This window comes from Scyliorhinus canicula, chromosome 11, assembly GCF_902713615.1.
Source record: "Scyliorhinus canicula chromosome 11, sScyCan1.1, whole genome shotgun sequence".
NCBI lineage: Eukaryota > Metazoa > Chordata > Chondrichthyes > Carcharhiniformes > Scyliorhinidae > Scyliorhinus > Scyliorhinus canicula.
In genome coordinates this window covers 74,028,774-74,047,463 of record NC_052156.1, presented here as the reverse complement: position 1 = coordinate 74,047,463, position 18,690 = coordinate 74,028,774, and the positions used below count along the sequence as shown (strand labels likewise).

At 47.1% G+C, this 18,690-nt stretch overlaps 2 protein-coding genes across 8 annotated transcripts in view; one reads left to right on the top strand and one right to left on the bottom strand.

The window, feature by feature from the left end:
* Nucleotides 1-6,274, bottom strand: part of LOC119973141 (inositol 1,4,5-trisphosphate receptor type 1) — a 624,311-nt gene extending 618,037 nt beyond the window's left edge. For 2 of the 4 annotated variants that reach the window (XM_038810750.1, XM_038810751.1), the window contains exons 1-2: nucleotides 3,261-3,427; nucleotides 2,502-2,648 (exon numbers count right to left, since the gene is read on the bottom strand). In XM_038810750.1, the coding sequence (XP_038666678.1) occupies nucleotides 2,502-2,593 (92 nt within the window). In that variant the 5' untranslated portion in view covers nucleotides 2,594-2,648; nucleotides 3,261-3,427. Of the gene's footprint in view, nucleotides 1-2,501; nucleotides 2,649-3,260; nucleotides 3,428-6,076 lie in introns of those variants that run through there. The other 2 variants (XM_038810748.1, XM_038810749.1) reach the window with 2 other exon arrangements.
* A 113-nt stretch (nucleotides 6,275-6,387) lies between these two features.
* The window catches only part of sumf1 (sulfatase modifying factor 1), a 244,552-nt gene continuing 232,249 nt past the window's right edge, over nucleotides 6,388-18,690 (top strand). For all 4 annotated transcript variants that reach the window (XM_038810755.1, XM_038810753.1, XM_038810754.1 and 1 more), the window contains exon 1: nucleotides 6,388-6,867. In XM_038810755.1, coding sequence (XP_038666683.1) covers nucleotides 6,556-6,867 — 312 coding nt within the window. In that variant the 5' untranslated portion in view covers nucleotides 6,388-6,555. The remainder of the gene's footprint in view (nucleotides 6,868-18,690) is intronic.

The following is an 18,690-nucleotide window of genomic DNA, read 5'->3' as shown; positions in this document are numbered from 1 at the left end:
TAAAACGCTGACTCAAAGCTATACAGTTGTACCAGCACCCTGTCTAATTGACCAGTCTTCATAACATGTCAGCCTGAAGAGGAAGTATTTACTAAGCCATTTGACCAGCACATCCCAATTGTAGTAATTTGACTTCATTACAGAAAGTAAAATAGGAATGAAATCTAGGTCAGCCAAGAGGGCTAGTTAGTTAAACACGAGATAAACCATTCTTAGGTATTAAGCAACATTAGATCGTGATGGGCTGTCCAAATCTTATGGAGAGAGGTGGTGTGATTTCAGAAGAGAATTTGCTAAGAGAGCTGAAGACATGGTTGGTAATAGTAGGACAAAGGGAGTTGGAAATGCACTAAAGGCCAGAGTTGAAGAAGTGCAGAGTTCTTGAAGAGTTATAATCACACATTTTCCAAAACAAATCGGGTCATTAGATAAAAATCAAGAAATGGAGGAGCACTGTTTGAAGGTTTGGCCGTTTATCAGCCCAAGTTCCCTGATGCTAATTCCAACACACATTATTGTCCCAATGAAAATCTGCTAAAAGAGAACAAATGTCCAAAGTAAATCGGAAGACTGAAACGTGAAAATGACACACAAAGTAGGATAGTGAAAGCTTCCCTTATAGTAGGTGCAATATGCCAGGCACAGACGAATGTTCACTAATACACTACACCAAACACAACAATCAACCATAGTAAGTTGAGGAGCAAACAGTTGAAATTTTTTATCCATTCATGGGATGTGGGCATCGGTGGCTTGGATTTATTCCCCATTCCGGAGGGCATTTAAGAGTCAACCACATTACGTGATGCCAGAGCCGCAGCATAGGCTAGACCAGTAAGGACAATAGATTGCCTTCTCTTTAAAAAAAAGGACATTAGTAGACCAGATGGGTTTTTATAACAATAGATAAAAGTCTAAAGGTGACCATGAAAACATTAAGTCCAGATTTTTATTGAATTCAAATTTCACCATCTGCCACGGGGAAATGGGTTCGAATTTTCCCCATGGCGGATGGTGAAATTTGAGCATGACTCTGGGTCTCTGGATTACTAGTTCAGCGCCAATCTCACTACACCACTGCCGCCCCTAAATGGGTTCCATAGAATCCCTATATTGCAGGAGTTGGCCATTTGGCACATGGAGCCTGCACTGATCTTCTGAAAGGGCACCCTACCTAGGCCCACTCCCCCACCTTTCCTGCGTAATGGGCAATCAACCTAACCTGCATATCTTTGGACTGTGGGAAGAAACCAGAGCACCTGGAGAAAATCCACACAGACAGTCACTCAAGTACAGAATTGAACCCGGATCCCTGGCGCTCCGATGCAGCAGTGCTGTAGTTGTCTATTATCATTGTGCCACAATGACTGATGAATATTCAAAGCAGATGTCTATGACTACATCATGGAGTCAGAGTTTTACAGCACAGAAAGAGGCTCTTCGGCCCATCATGTCTGTAACGGTCATCAAACATCTATCTATCTATTCTAATCCCATTTTCCAACACTTGATCTGTAGCCTTTCATGCTATGGCGTTTTAAGAGCTCATCTAAATCTTCTCACATCTTAAGCAGGTTCCTGCCTCTATTGCCCTTTCAGGCAGTGAGTTCTAGATTCCCATTGCCCTCTGGGTGAAAAGGTTTTCCTCAAATCCACTAAATATCTGCCCCCTGGTTACTGACCCCCTCTACCAAGGGGAAAAGTTATTTCCTATCTACCCGATGTCCCTCATTATTTTGTGCACCTCGATCAGGTTCTCTGCCCCCCCCCCCCCCCCCCAGCTTTCCCCGCTGTGTGGAAAATAACTCCAGTCTAACCAGCCTCTCTTGACAGCGGAAACGCCCCAGGCCGGCAACATCCTGGTGAATCTCTGCAATCTAGATGCAAACTCCCATTGCAGGTGGAAATACGGCAACAGTTCAGGAGCGCAAAGCTTAGCAGACAAAACGGGCATTAAAATAAACTGCCACCAATCCTCCAACAAGATAACACTCCAGTTCATCTGTAGTGTGAATGTCATAATTGGTTCTCAACACATTTAATTGCAATTCAAGGGCCCCACTGAGCGAATGTTTACCAAGGTCCAACGTGTTCCTGAGTTCAGGCCCTTCCCATGTGCAGAGTGTCCATGCTGGAACTGAACTCGCGGTTTAATTGGCCAGATCCTTTAAACAAACACTGCCCGTGTTGCGCTTTAAGTTAATTCACTCCATGTAAACCACTGAATTTGGCCAATTTGATAACAGCCCCCTTTGCTTTTGTAAAGATCACACCTTAAATTAATTGCTCCAGCTATATAAATTGACCAGTAAGAGAACCAAGGGCACTGTGGTGGTGGTATCACGTTCAAAGATCTTGAGCAAGAAAAGCCAGACTTCAGAGTAACATTAAAGCTTAGTACACAGGATTTCTCCTCCCCATGGCTCTGGTAGTTTCACTCCCGGGATGAGTGAGCCAAGGGTCGAGGAAACGATACCGGAACGTGTTCATCTTATACTCACCCTAAAGTACTGATGAACCCGTTGACAGATCCTTCCGAGTACAAGGAGACTATATCCCCAATGTGAAGAAAACTCGACATCTTGTCAGACATCGCTCATCCCTTTCTCTCGGCTGCCAAGTCCAGCAAAAAATATATATCTCCAGCTCTGCGTCGAGACAAATTTAAAGAAAAAGTTCACATGTCAAAAGAAATTATCATCGCATTCAAAATATTAGAAAATTATGCACTTCTGCTATTACGAGTAGTAAAAATATCAACGCCGTTCAAAAAAAATCCCAGAACAGCTCCGCAAACTGCTCCAGTCCAATCGCCAAACATCAGAAAGGCAATTTTTAAAAAATAAACTCCAAACATAGACCTTCAAACTCCGAACGAGTGGCGTGCGGAGGAGCTACAATTGAACACAGTGACCGCTACATTTATTGACTTATGATGCAGACATCAGCTTCGGACTAGCCAGAGACATAAGTTACAGCAGAACATCGCAGGATGCAAAGATAACATCGCTGCTTCAAACGTGAGCCAAAAGGTTTGTGCATTCATTTTATCCCAGCCTTCCTTTCAGATAAATCACTTAAACCCGCAAGCTGCTTTCTTAAAGTTGCAAGTTCAGGAAGTTTATCTTTTATTTTGAAAACAAAAATGAATGAAAACTGCAGCGGGTTCATATTGCTCAGACTGGGTGCTCGCTGCTTCACGCTGTCCATCCACTTTTAACTGAAGTTAAAACAACGTACGATGTATTCAAACCACTTACCTTATATTGGAGAGCTGCAGCCAGCAGGGGTCCGAGCAGATAGTGGTCTGAAAGTAATGTCTAGGTAGTGTAAAGGAAGTCCATGGTTGCTCGCCTTTTCTTTGACCCTTTTGAGTGAGACAGTTCCCGTTAGATAACACTGCTCTCTGCCAACCCCTCTCCAGGCAGTAGCAGCAGCAGCTGTTGCAGCTCCTTCGCCTATCAGAGAGCCGCTACAACCCGCCGTGCACCCTGGGAGTTGTAGTCCCACCCACCTGCTCGCACAGAGATCGAAGGCGGCGCAGGAACTATAACACCCAGCGTGCCCCGGAGTTCTCTCTTTCCCCCCCCCCCTCGGCAGCTTCGACAACAAAGACCCGCCCCCTTACAGCCATTGTGACGTCAGTGGACAAACATTCCTTCGCCTCCGATTGGTCTGTGTACCCGTCAATCATTGCATCCTTTCGAACGCTTAAAAAGTTTCCGCCAGGGACCGAACTTTCAATCGCCACAATTCGAGACGACGCCTTACACGTTACATTTAAATCCAAAAGTTTTAACATCCTTTTGTTTCCCTTCACAGCAATACATTTATTTGAAACGATTCTCTTCAGAAAAATATATAAAAGTGAAAAAACATGTGAGCATGCCTTTAATGTAACGGTACCCGGTTAAAAACCTTTCATATCTTCCAGGAACGAGATTAAATCACTAAGTATTAATCATAATAGTTTTGTTTTTGAACGGGGTGAAGGGGGAGGGTGTAGTCTCCAGGCAATTATCTTTTCTGACCCTTGGTCAAAATCCATGGTTAAATTTCCAGAATAAACTACTGAGTCTCAACACAAAGCAGAATTAAAGAAAAGGAATCTCACCTCCCGTGTGTCACAGAAAAATACATTGCAGAAGAGGCTCTGTCCTGATAATGAACTATGCTGAGTGGTCAATCAATCACCAACAGGCACCTTCGAACAAGTACAGCAGTCTTACCTGGTGTGCTAATTGGGTAATTTGATTTTCAGTCTCTGGATATGCTCTTTTTGTCACTTTCTTTTCTCCCCTACCCTCACTGAGACTTACTTACCCAAGGGAGGTGGTCACGTTGGTCAATGTAATTGACCAATGGGCTTGAGCCCTCGCTATCCAAACAACCCATGCTAGGTGCTCTTTAAGGTTAGTCACCTTGAAATGTGAGTGAATAGATATTCACTCCAATGAGAATTGGTTCCACCAGTGGGAAGTGTGAACACCAGCGCTAACTCTACAACCCAACCCTGAATATTGGACAAATTCTCGTATCTGGCTTTTAGGTATCGCCAAGGTATTGTTGCCACAGTTGAGTTTTAATTAACATGTACTTTCCACAATTGAAGGCTATATTGTAATATGCCAGTCACCTTGATGTTATGGACATCCACGTCTAATGTCAAGTGTAAACTAATTAGGTTTCCTTCCCAATAACTATTTAATCCAGGCCCTCATGCAAGGGATTGATGAAGAGGGCTTGCCTGTAAGGAGGCAAACTGACACTTCAAGTTGTTGTGCCTTTTGTCCTGTAGCAATTGCTCCTTCATTCCACAATCAGCTTTATGGCTCAGCACTGAATGGCACAGGTGGACTGAAGAAAGCATTAAGTGCCAAGGAGATCTGAATAACCATGGCCATCTGGCCACAAGCCTTTTCTGTCACAAGCAAGACTTTGGGACGTTCAGTGAACATGCCCCCATCACTTCTCAGTACCGCTATGAGAAATTGTACTCAGCCTAAAGTTTGTTCACATCAGTACCTGGTAAATACTAACAATTGCATCAGGTTGACCTTTTGTCTTGCTAGTTAGTACTTTAAAGATTTCCTCTTGAACCTTAAAAAAACAAAACCAGATAGATTTTGTGTCACTTAAGTCTGACAAGAGAATATAATCTGTGAAAAATGTCACTACAGTTTGCTTCACCCAGTTAGCCTATTTTATATATTTCCATATTTTTCTTGTTGCATTGCTAAAAACGAAGAACATTCACTTGCTCAATCGTGCTATTCTCATCTTTATGTCTGAAGACTTGGGTTTAAGCATCACCCCAGCCAGCGCTGGTAAGCAGACACTGAAGTGCTTCTTCTGAATATTGAGTGGATAGCCAGTTGGGGCTTTCCCATCATAAAGGGGAGGTAGCCTCTGGTGCAACACGGGTAAAGCAAGGCACTTTAATGATATAAACACGAGGAAAGCTACAGGAATCCATTTCAGTTACACATCCCTCCTAAATAGCTCATGTATGAGGTTTGTTTTCAGACCTGCCTTAGGGCAGAAAACAATGGATGGACTTTACTAAAGCCTGAAATAAAGCTCTATGTTTATTGACGGAATAAAAATAATTACATGCATTACGACAAGTCATATTACATTGTCTTTTCATCTTTGCATTTTATATTCGCAGATAAACTCAATCTTTAAAACTTCCCTTTGTCAAGAATCAGAATTTGAGAATACTAAATTCAGAAAATATTTATCTTGTCACAGGTCTAGCCAATTTCTGTGGCATGTTCTAGATTTATTTGCACACTATGGAAAGTCTAAGAACAATTTAATTGAAAAATAAGATAAAAATGTTAACTCACTGTAATTATTAATCATTAAATTATTGCAATCAAACGTTGGTCACTTTGAAATATGAATATTAGCAGTTAAGAATAGCCTGGTTTATTTAAAAGTATATTTAAAATACAAATTACCTTACTCAGAAAGAATATTACAAGTAAATTAGATGCAATATACAAGCCTATTAAACACCGATATTTACCAAGGTTAACCAGTAACACATATCCGACCACCAAAAACTAACCTTTAACAAAAGAGCAAAAATCACACAGCAGGAGCCATAAAGATGTCAAAGCAGCAGGTCTCCACAGCTCATGTTAAAGTCCTCCAATGATGTGAGGCGGTAACTGGATATATACTACACTTCGTAACCTTCTTATCCCGCCTTACGGCTCGTTGTCAAAATGCAAACTAAGAGGTTTGATTGGCTGGTTCGTATCATGTGATATTCGGCGACCGGAAGAGAAGCAAATGTCGGCCATGTTTGGTGTTTATTTTCGATAAAGCTATGGCCTTTTGTTTTCCAAAAAGTCGGCAAAACAGTGAAAAAAAAGGGGCTGACAGGAGCAGGGAACGTTACAGGAGTAACAGGGCGAGGTGCGGCTGCGGAATCACGGATCATTTGGGGCCTTGATTGACCCACGAGAAAAAACGGCGGCTGTCAAACTGAAGGGGGCGATGACACTGCCAGTCAGCTGACTAGTCACATGATCCGAGGCCAATATGGCGCTGCCCAGGTTGAGGAGTCTGAGCGGGAGAGGTTTTGTTTTTTATTTCTATCCCGCGCTGATTGTCCTCTCAGTCGGAGTGAGTCCAACATTTGCTCCAAGTCCCTCACCGCAAGACATCGGTTCCTTCTCCTCTGGCTGCGGTTGTACAAATCGCCGGGATTCTGCTGGCAATCACCCCGAGACTCCGAGTGATAGCATCTCATTGGCGAAACAGGCAGCGGCCAAATACTCCAAGGAGGCCAACGTTTTGGGTCAAGAGATGGCAGAGGATTACAGGTCACACCTGGAAAGGCGCACCAATCAGGTAAACTACACATCTCACTTAGAACATAGAACATTACAACGCAGTACAGGCCCTTCGGCCCACGATGTTGCACCGTCCTGTGAAACCCTTCTAAAGTCCCTCTACACTATTCCCTTATCGTCCATATGCCTATCCAATGACCATTTGAATGCGTTTAATGTTGACGAGTCCACTACTGTTGCAGGCAGGGCATTCCACGCCCTTACTACTCTCTGAGTAAAGAACCTACCTCTGACATCTGTCCTATATCTATCTCCCCTCAATTTAAAGCTACGTCCCCTCGTGCTGGACATCACCATCCGAGGAAAAAGGCTCTCGATGTCCACCCTATCTAGAAGCTGGAGTAGGCCACTCGGTCCTTCTATTCCTGAAAGCCCACCGAACCTAGGCCTGACCGACCACCCCCCCCTCTCCTCTCCCCCTGCACGTTCCCTATAATCCCACCTAACCTGCATACTTCGGACACTTAAGGGGCAATTTAGCATGGCCAAGCCACCAAACCTGCACATGTTTGGAATATGGGAGGAAACCGGAGCGCCCAGAGGAAACACACGGGGAGAACATGTAAACACCACAGTCACCCAAGGCCAGAATTGAACTCTGGTCCCAGGTGCTGTGATGCAGCAGTGCTTAACCACTGTGCCGTGTTGAGACCATGGCTGACTTGGTTGTAACCTCAACTCCACATTCCCACTTAGCCCTGAAAGTGTTTCACACCCCCGTCCCTGGCCAGTTTATCGAGAATCTATCTACACCTGCCTTAAAAATATTTACAGCCTCTGCTTGCATCACCTTTTGAGGAAGAGTTTCAACTATTCATGGGCCTCCGAGAGAACAAATATGCTTGTCTCTGTCTTTAATGGATACTCCTTTTGTTTTTAAACACTGACTTAACTACCTGCACTCTTACTTTAAAAACTTTGTTCACAACATAGGACTTGGGAGTAGGCCATTCAGTCCTTTGAGCCTCTCGCTTTTCAAGAAGATCATGTTGATCTGGTACTTGTAAACTTCCAAAGAAGTCAAAGACAGATTGCTGGAATGGGTGGAGAAGTGGAGTTAATGCAGTAAAGTTTAAAGTGATTCATTTTAGGAAGAAGAATGAGGAGAGGCAGTATAAAATACGCAGGTAAACAAAAATCGAGTCAGCTGTTCGAATGCAGCTAGCCACAGACTGCGAACTTGGGAATTTGCTAAGTGTGGGAATTCAGTGTCAGGAGGTAGTGAGAAAGCGGTAAATGGTGGTTGTGTATTTTTCTCATTTATCTTTCAAAACACAGGTAATTTAGAAGTAATTGTATGATTCTATTTGTATTTGTACGGTTTGCTGGTAGTAGTAAACCTTACTGGGTGTAGTAGGGTTTACTAATCAATTAATTGGGAATAAATGTGGGAGTTCCTGGAAACCAATGTGATCCAGGACAAACATGCTTGCTGTCAGTGGCTTGAGGTATTTCTGCTCAGATTTTATTGAGGTGGAGGCAGAGCTGCAGACACTGTAGTGCATCAGGAAGGAGGAAAGTTACCCGGACACTTGTTCCACGAGACGGTCACATCCATAGGCTCGGGCCTTACGATTTGGTCAGGGACAGAAGGGTGTGACTGCGAATGAGACCGCTAAGGGAGTCAAGGCGATAGCGGTCTGAGCCTCAGCCTTTGTAATTGTCCATTGGTTCGAGGTTATTGCACCTTGTGGCAATAAAAAACGGGTGGATGAATAAACTGACCATGGCATTATGGTGCATGTAGGGGACAGTATTTTCTTTCTTTTTTTTTAAAATAATTTTTATTGAAATTTTTCGATACAAACATTTACCCCTACTACATTTTAAATTATAACACAACAAATCCCCCCTGGAAAATCCTCCCCACGCCCTCCCCCGCGCGCACCCCCCCCCCCCCCCCCCCCCCCCCCCCCCCCCCCCCCCCCCCCCCCCCCCCCCCCCGCGCTACCAGTCTAGCAACCAAACCGTTTTTCCCTTTCTGCCGATGGCCTCGGGCAGTCATTGCCCGCGACCCCCCGCTGACGTGCTCCCTTCGTTGCTATCCCCCCCCCCTCCCTTCCCCCCCCCTTTCTCCCCGGGTTGCTGCTGTTTCGGCCTCCAGTTCCTATCTCTGATCCAGATAGTCAAGGAAGGGCTGCCACCGCCGGAAGAACCCCTGTACCGACCCTCTCAGGGCGAATTTGATTCTTTCCAATTGGATGAAGCTTGCCATGTCGTTTAACCAGGTGTTAACACTTGGTGGCCTTGTGTCCCTCCACTGAATCAAGATCCTTCTCCGAGCTACCAAGGACGCAAAGGCCAATATTCCGGCCTCCCCTGCCTCCTGTACTCCTGGCTCCACCCCAACCCCAAAAATCGCTAGCCCCCACCCTGGTTTGACCCTGGTTCCCACCACTCTCGATACCGTCCCCGCCACCCCCTCCCAGAACTCTTCCAGTGCCGGGCACATCCAGAACATATGTACATGGTTCGCAGGGCTTCCCGAACACCTAACACACCTGTCCTCACCCCCGAAGAACCGACTCATCCTAGTCCCCGTCATATGGGCTCTGTGCAGCACCTTAAATTGGATGAGGCCCAACCTTGCGCACGACGACGACGAATTGACCCTCTCTAAGGCATCCGCCCATGTCCCATCTTCTATCTGCTCTCCCAGCTCCGCTTCCCACTTGTCTTTCAGCTCCTCTATCGATACCTCCTCCACCTCCTGCATTATTTTGTAGATGTCCGAGACCTTCCCTTCTCCGACCCAGACCCCTGACAGCACCCTATCACTCACCCCTCTATCGGGAAGCAAGGGAAATCCTTCCACCTGTCGTCTGGCAAATGCCTTCACCTGCAGGTATCTAAACGTGTTCCCCGGGGGGAGCTCAAATTTCTCCTCCAGCTCTCCCAGGCTCGCAAACCTCCCCTCTATGAACATGTCCCTCAGTTGCCTGATGCCCGCCCTGTGCCAGCTCTGGAATCCCCCTCCAGTGTTCCCCGGGACAAATCTGTGGTTCCCTCTCAGTGGCGCCGCCATCAGACCCCCCACTTCCCCCCTGTGTCGCCTCCACTGCCCCCAGATTTTAAGGGTGGCCGCCACTACCGGACTCGTGGTATACCTTGTGGGGGGGAGCGGCCATGGTGCCGTTACTAGCGCCCCCAGGCTTGTATTGCCGCAGGACGCCCTCTCCATACGTTTCCAAGCTGCCCCCTCCCCCTCCATCACCCACTTGCGCACCATCGATGCGTTCGCCGCCCAGTAGTATCCGGAAAGATTGGGTAGCGCTAATCCTCCACTGTCCCTACTCCGTTCCAAGAAAATCCTTCTCACTCTAGGGGTGCCATGTGCCCACACATAGCCCATAATGCTGCTAGTTACCTTCTTGAAGAAGGCCCTGGGGAGAAAGATGGGCAAGCACTGGAACAGAAACAAGAACCTCGGGAGGACCGTCATTTTGACTGACTGCACCCTCCCTGCTAGCGACAGCGGTACCATGTCCCACCTCTTGAACTCCTCCTCCATCTGCTCCACCAGCCTTGAAAAGTTCAGCTTGTGGAGGGTCCCCCAGTTCCTTGCCACCTGCACCCCCAAGTACCTGAAGCTCTTTACTGCTCTCTTAAAGGGGAGCCGCCCAATTCCCTCCCCCTGATCTCCTGGGTGTATCACAAAGACCTCACTTTTACCCACATTTAATTTATATCCCGAAAAGTCCCCAAACTCCGCTAGTATTTCCATTACCTCCGGCATTCCCCCTTCCGGGTCCGCCACATATAACAACAAATCATCCGCATAGAGTGATACCCGATGTTCCTCCCCTCCCCTTGTCAGTCCTCTCCACCCCCCTGAACCCCTCAGTGCCATCGCCAACGGTTCGATCGCTAATGCAAATAGTAAGGGGGATAGGGGGCATCCCTGCCTGGTACCTCGATGGAGCCCAAAATACTCTGACCTCCTCCCGTTTGTAACCACACTCGCCATCGGGGCCGAATACAGCAGCTTCACCCACTTGATAAATCCCTCCCCAAACCCAAACCGTTCCAGCGTCTCCCACAGGTATTCCCACTCCACCCTATCGAATGCCTTCTCCGCATCCAGTGCTACCACTATCTCAGCCTCCCCCTCCACTGCTGGCATCATAATCACATTCAACAGTCTCCGGACATTTGTGTTAAGTTGTCGTCCCTTTACGAACCCCGTCTGGTCCTCATGGATTACCCCTGGCACACAATCCTCTATTCTGGTTGCCAGGACCTTTGCCAACAGTTTGGCATCTACATTCAAGAGGGAGATAGGCCTGTAGGACCCGCACTGTACAGGGTCTTTGTCCCGCTTCAGGATCAAGGAGATCAGGGCCTGTGACATTGTCGGGGGCAGAACCCCCCCCCTCGCGCCTCATTGAAGGCTCGCACCAGCACTGGACCCACCAAGTCCACATACTTCTTATAAAATTCCACCGGGAACCCATCCGGCCCCGGCGCCTTCCCCGCCTGCATCTGGCCTATCCCTTTAACTAGCTCCTGCAGCTCTATCGGCGCCCCCAGCCCCTCCACCCGTTCCTCCTGGACCTTTGGGAACCTCAATCTATCGAGGAAGTTCTCCATTCCCCCCCTCCTCCTGGGCGGCTCAGACCGGTACAATTCCCTGTAGAAATCCCTGAAGACCCCGTTCACCTCTTGCCCCTTCTGCACTACGTTCCCTCCCTTCTCTCTCACTCCCCCAATCTCTCTGGCTGCATCTCGCTTGCGCAGCTGGTGTGCTAGCATCCTGCTCGCCTTTTCCCCGTACTCATAGACCGCGCCCTGTGCCCTTCTCCATTGCGTCTCCGCCTTCCTAGTGGTCAGTAGGTCAAACTGGGCCTGTAAACTGCGCCGCTCCCTCAACAGCCCCTCCTCTGGTGTCTCCGCATATCTCCTGTCCACTTCTATAAGTTCCCCCACCAGTCTCTCCCTCTCCTGCCTCTCCTTCCTTTCTCTGTGTGCCCTTATGGAGATCAGCTCTCCTCTGATCACTGCTTTCAGGGCCTCCCAGACTACCCCCACCTTCACCTCGCCCGTGTCGTTCGTGCCCAGATATCTCTCAATGCCCTTCCGGACCCTTCCGCACACCTCATCGTCCGCCAGCAGCCCCACATCCAGGCGCCACAACGGGCGCTGGTCCCGTGCTTCCCCCAGTTCTACCTCTACCCAGTGTGGTGCATGGTCCGAAATCGCAATGGCCGAGTACTCCGTGTCCTGCACTCTCGAAATCAGCCCCCTGCTCAGTACAAAAAAGTCTATTCTGGAGTACACCCTGTGGACGTGGGAGAAAAAAGAATACTCCCTCGCCCTTGGCCTGCCAAATCTCCAAGGGTCTACCCCCCCCATCTGCTCCATGAACCCCCTTAGCACATCTGCCGCTGCCGGCCTCCTATTCGTCCTGGAACTCGATCTGTCCAGCCCAGGGTCGAGCACTGTATTGAAGTCCCCCCCCATGATCAGGCCCCCTGCCTCTAGACCCGGAATGAGGCCCAACAGGCGCCTCATAAAACCCGCGTCATCCCAATTCGGGGCATACACATTCACCAGCACCACATTCTCTCCCTGCAGCCTACCCTTCACCATCACGTACCTACCCTCCTTATCTGCTACCACCTGCGCCGCCACGAACGACACCCTCTTTCCCACCAAAATCGCCACCCCCCGGTTCTTTGCGTCCAAGCCTGAGTGGAACACCTGTCCCACCCACCCCCTTCTCAGGCGTACCTGGTCTACTACTCTCAAGTGAGTCTCCTGCAACATTGCCACATCCGCCTGCAGTCCCTTTAGGTGTGAAAAAACCCTTGATCTCTTGACCGGCCCATTCAGCCCCCTCACGTTCCAAGTAATCAACCGGGTCGCGGAGCGACCCGTCCCTTTCCCCTGTCTATTAGCCATGTCCTGTCCCCTGTTCGCCCCGGGTCGACCCTCCCCTTCTGACCCGTTCCCCATGGCGATGGCCCCCCCCCTCTCTCCTCCCGTTCTTCCCTTCCCGTCCTCGGCCTTTCCAGCAGCAACCCGATATCCCCCCCTAACCCCCCTTCCCCCCCCCCCCTGGCTAGGACCCCTCCTAGCCGCGGTGTATCCACCATCGTACTCCCGAGAGTCAGCTGGTTTTCGCTGACCCGGCTGCCCCTGCCACACTCCGACTCCTCCCGATGTGGGGGGGGAGGGGCCTCCCCCCCCCCCCTTGCCATCCCTCTCTGACCCCGCTTCAGCGCGGGAAAAGCCGCCATTGCTGGCCACACCCCACTCTTCTCTCCTCCCCCTTCCTCCGTCCCGCGCGCGGGAAACAGGGGAAAGCCCGCGCTTTCGCCCGGCCACACCCTACCCCGCCATCTTCAATTCCACCCCCGTCCCCATCCAAGCCCATAAAAAAGCCCCCTTAAAACGAGAGGAAGAAAAAAGAGAAAAAGAAAACACGCATAACCAACTTGCACCCCCCCCGTCCCGCCTCCCCAACTTAACAATATAACAATATAAATAACAAATCTCAAATAAATACATAAATACATAACTATGCCTGCATAACTAAATAACTACCCAATAATAACGTATTTAACCATCACCCTCCATCGAACAGAACAGTAACCATAACCCTTAAAGAACAGATCAAAAAACAGTAAAAAAGCCCCCCCTACAACAACAATAATTAAGGGAAGTTGGCAACGGGAAGAGACACACAAAAAGGAACAAAGAAACCCCCCATAACACAAGTTTCAAAGAAACCAAACGATCCATCAACTTTAACCAAGTTCCGACCTGGCCTAAGAAAGACATGGGCCACTTGATCAGTCAAGGGTACTCGGGCGGCCTCGACCGCCGGCGTTCCCAAGTTCTAGTTCAGGTCCAGCTTTTCCTCCCGAACAAAAGTCCATGCCTCCTCTGGGGTCTCAAAGTAATGGTGCTGGTCCTTGTAGGTGACCCACAAGCGCGCTGGCTGCAGCATTCCGAACTTGATCCTCTTTGCGTGCAGCACCGCCTTCGTCCGGTTAAACCGGGCCCGCCGCTTTGCCACCTCCGCACTCCAGTCCTGATATATCCGCACCGTCGAATTCTCCCATTTGCTGCTTTTCTCCCTCTTGGCCCACCTCAGCACTTTCTCCCGATCACAGAAACGCTGGAATCGCACCAGCACCGCCCTCGGGGGCTCGTTCGCCCTAGGCCGCCTAGCCATGACCCGATATGCTTCTTCCAGCTCCAGGGGCGATGGACCGGCCCCCTCTCCCATCAGGGAGCTCAGCATCTCCGCTACATATTTCGGGAGATCAGGCCCCTCCAGGCCTTCTGCTAGGCCCAGGATCCTCAAGTTCTTCCGCCTCATTCGAGTGTCCAGCTCCTCAAAGCGGCTCTGCCATTTCAGGTGGAGTGCCTCGTGCACCTCCACCTTTCCCACGAGGACCGTGGCCTCCTCCTCCCTTGCAGTCATCTCCTGCTGCAGCTCTCTTATCGTCGCCTCTTGGGTCGCCTGGGCCCCCATCAGCCTTGTGGTCGTCGCGTTCATAGACTCTAAGAGTTCCACTTTCAGCTCCGTAAAACACCGGAGGAGAGCGGCCTGCTGCTCCTCCGCCCATTTTCTCCAATCTTCTAGTGCGCCACCGGCCGCCATTTTGGTCCTCTTCCCCCGCTTTTTTCGGGGAGCTGCTGCCGCTTTTTTTGTCGCCCCACTCCGAGTACCGACCATAAAGTTGGTCTCACTCTCCTCAGGGAGCCTTCCCCCACCGGGATTCGTCTTTACAGTACCGTCGGGGCCCTCCAATCGGCCCTTAAACACCTTTGTCGCAGGAGCTGCCAAATGTGCGACTTAGCTGGTCATAGCCGCAACCGGAAGTCGGGGACAGTATTTTCAAGGGGATTGGCATAATCCAAAAGGCTGTGTTGTCTGGACATTGCTCAGGGCTGGAGGGGAACCTTCAGCTGGGGAGGGAGGATTCAGTTGCCATAGTCCATGTAGATACCAAGGACATAGGACGAGGGAAGAGCTTCATGAGCAGCTAGGTGCTAAATTAAAAAAGCAGAACCTCAAAGGTAATAATCTCTGGATTATTTCCTGAACCATGAGCAAATTGGCATTAGGTAGATTAGGATAGAGATATGTGATTCAAAGACTGGTGTAGGAGAAATGGATTTTGATTCATGGGGCACTGACACCATAATGGGAAAGTGGGAGCTGTGATGTTGGAATAGCTTCATCTGAACAATGCTGGGAGCAGTGTTCTGATGAGTCATACAACTAGGGTGGTAGAGAAGACTTTAAATGAAATAGTGCAGGGAAGGGATTGTGTCTAAATAGTGTGGGGACGGGGTTATGTAAAATGAGATGTATGAAATCAAAGGAACAATGAGGTAATAGAGCAGGGTAGCAGTTTGTAAAGATAATCAGAGTGTAGCAAGAAGGCACAGAGTGTAGCAGCAGATAAAGCAAGGGATTGTAAAAATGGTAAAAAGGCTCTGTATCTGAATGTGCACAGCATTCGTAAAACAATGGATGAATTGTTAGCGCAGATTAATATATATATGTATGACCTGATAGCCATTGCAGGGTGAAAAAGGCTGGGATCTGAAGGACAGTTGACATTTCCAAAAGATAGGAAGCTAGAAAAAAGTGTTGCTATAAACTCTGTTAATTGAGGATGTCATTAGTACAGTATTGAGAGGTGACCTGGGAGCAAGGTGTAGAATCAGTTTTGTCGCAATGAGAAATGGTACAGGTTATTTGTGGACGTGGCTTTTGGGATTCCTGACAATGGTTACACCAAAGGGCAAAGTATGCAGGAATAAATAAATGGGGCATGTCAGAAAGGTGCTGTAATCATGGGTAACGTGCAGATTGGGTGGGTTTGCTTGACAATTAGTCTGAAAATGAAGTTTGAGTGTTTGCAGGGTCAACGTCTTGGATTACTACATTCTTGAGACAATCAAGAAGCAGACTATGTCAGGCCTGGTAATGAGCAATGAGGGAGAATTAATCAATAATCTCATGGTAAAGGAGCTTTTAGATGAAAGCAATCGTTACATGCTAACATTTCATGTTCAGTTTGAAGGGGAGACGTGTTGGTCTACAACTGGAGTTTTAACCCTGAATAAATGTAGCAATGGTATGAAAGCAGAGCTAACACTGGGAACTTAGTTTAAAAGGTCGGACAGAGATGCAGTGGGAGACTTTTAAGGATCTATTTAACTCTCTTAGAGATTTGTCTTGGTGTGAAAGAAATCAAAATGTATCAATCTGTGGCTGAATGAACAAGTTAAGGATTGCATCAAATTGAAAGCAACACTGTACAAATCTGCAAAGATTAATGGCAGGTCAGAAGCTCGGTCAGATTTTAAGAACAGCAAAGATTGACTAAAATTAATAGAGGAATAAAGTAGAGTATAAGAGAAAGCTAGCTGGTATTTAAAAAACACAGATAAGAAGAGTTTCCACAAGCAGTTAAACAGGAAAAGAGTAACCAAAACTAATATTGTACCTCTAGGAAGCGAGTCTGGGAATTGATAATGGGGAAACAAGGAAATGCCAGGGCTGGTGAGCAGAGATTTTTTTTGCCTTCATTGAGAAGACTTGGAAATCTTTCCAAAGATAGGTGAAACTGAGGGAGAAAGTTAAAGCAATCATCGTCACTAAGGAAAAGGAGCTGGGAAAACTATTAGACCTCGAGTCCGACAGATGACCTGCATCCCACAGTCTCAAAAGAAGCGACTTCAGAGATGATGTTTGTATTGCTTTTAATCTCTCAAAATTCCTTGCATTCTGGAAGAGTTCCAGTGGATTGGAAAATAGTTAACATAACTTTCAACAAGAAAGGAGGGGGACAGACAGCAGGAAACTACAGGCCAGCTAGCCTAACATTTGTCATGGGGAAATTTCTAGAACCCTTTTATTAAGGCAGTTTTAGCAAGATCCTTCGAAAATCACAACGTGATCAGACAGAATCAACATCTCTTTGTGAAAGAAAACATGTTTAACTGATCTATTAAAATTCTTTGGGGAAAGTAACAAGCAAGGTGGATAAAGGACAGCCTATAGACGTGGTAATCGTGGATTTCCAAAAATCATTTGATAGGGTGCCACATCAAAGGTTTCCATACAAGATAAGAGAACATGATGTATGAAGTAACATACTAGCATGGATAAAGAATTGGCTACCTAACAGGAAGCAGAGAACAGGTATACAGTGAGTATTTATTTGGGTTGGCAGATTGCAACTGGTGGAGAGCCACAGGGATAAGAGCTAGGGCCTCAACTATTTGTAATCTACATCATTCATTTGGATGAAGGGACTAAATGTATGGTAGTTAAATTTTCTAACGCCACCAAGAGAGATATGAAAGTCAGTTGTCAGGAGAAGGTAGAGGGAGAGACAGGTTAAGTGAGTGGATAAATATTTGGCAGCTGGAGTATAACATGGGCAAATGTGAACTTCTCTTTTGCAGAAATAGAAAAGCATCATATTATTTAAATGGAGAGAGATTGCAATTTGGGTGAGCCTGGTACATGGAATCACAAAGTTAGTATGCGGGTACAGCAAGAGATTAGGAAGGCAAATGCAATTTTGACATTTATTGTTATGATTTTCGAAGGATCTTGCTGCAACTGCCTTAATAAAAGGATTCCGGCAATTTCCCCATGACAAATGTTAGGCAAGCCGGCCTGTAGTTTCCTGCTTTCTGCCACCCTCCTTTCTAATTGAGAAGACATGGAAATCTTTCCAAAGATAGATGAAAGCAAGGGAGAAATTTATTCCAAGGGGAATTGAATATGCAAGCAGGGAAATTTTACTGCAGTTGTACAGGACATTGATGAGACCACATATACTATGTACAGTTTTGGTCACCCCTTATTTAAAAAAATATATAATTACATTAGAAACAGTAAAGACAAGGGTCACTTGGCTCATTCCTGGGATAAAGGACAAATCCAATCAGGAAGATGCCTTTGACAACAATTCCAAGCCCACAACATCTGCCACCTAGAAGGACAAAGGAAGTAGATGAATGAAAACACTTACCATCTGCAAGTCTGAGTACAATACTGCCCACACAGCAATGTAAGAAGGCACATGACCCAGAGCACAGTCAGTCCAGAGATCAACAGTGTTGGGTAAAGTCTTAGACTAGAATCAGCTCCATACCTCTGTTGGATGTATATGTGTGTATAGTTGTGAGTTAATAAAGACTTGCTGTTCATATGCTCAAGACTATGAAGCCCACTTCATGGTGCCTGAATCAGCATTCTTCAGAAGCAAAGACGTATGAGCTAAACATTAAGGGAAGGGATAGCTTTACAAACATTCATTTGAACTATTAGTTAATTCAGGTGATAGAAATTGAATGCAGGATGCAAATTACTGAATGAGACAAGGCTGTTTGGCATATTTAGCCCTATGCTTTCACACAATCTTCCCAATTATTAACTGTAAATAAATTAGTGGAACAGACCTTTACCAAGTCCCGATGGATAGTCCTTCATTAATTTTCATGATATTAATATAGATTTACACCATGGTTATTAGCATTGCCAGTTTACTTTTCCCTGATGTCAGTGTGATTCCAGCAAGACTTGAGCTATATTGCTTGATAGAATGGGAAAAGTTTTAGTAATATTTTGATATGTAGTCTTTAATCTGATTTCTATCAATTGATCTAGCCTTTAATAAAGGAAAAGGAACTTGCACTTATTTAGCATCTTTCAAGTCCTCAGGCTATCCCAAGGCACTGTGGCCAATGGAATAGAGTGTTATTTAGTCAAGCGAGGCAACCAGTGTCCAATGAGATAAATTGCTGAATGATTGGGTTTAGTGGTGCTGGGTGAGAGTTA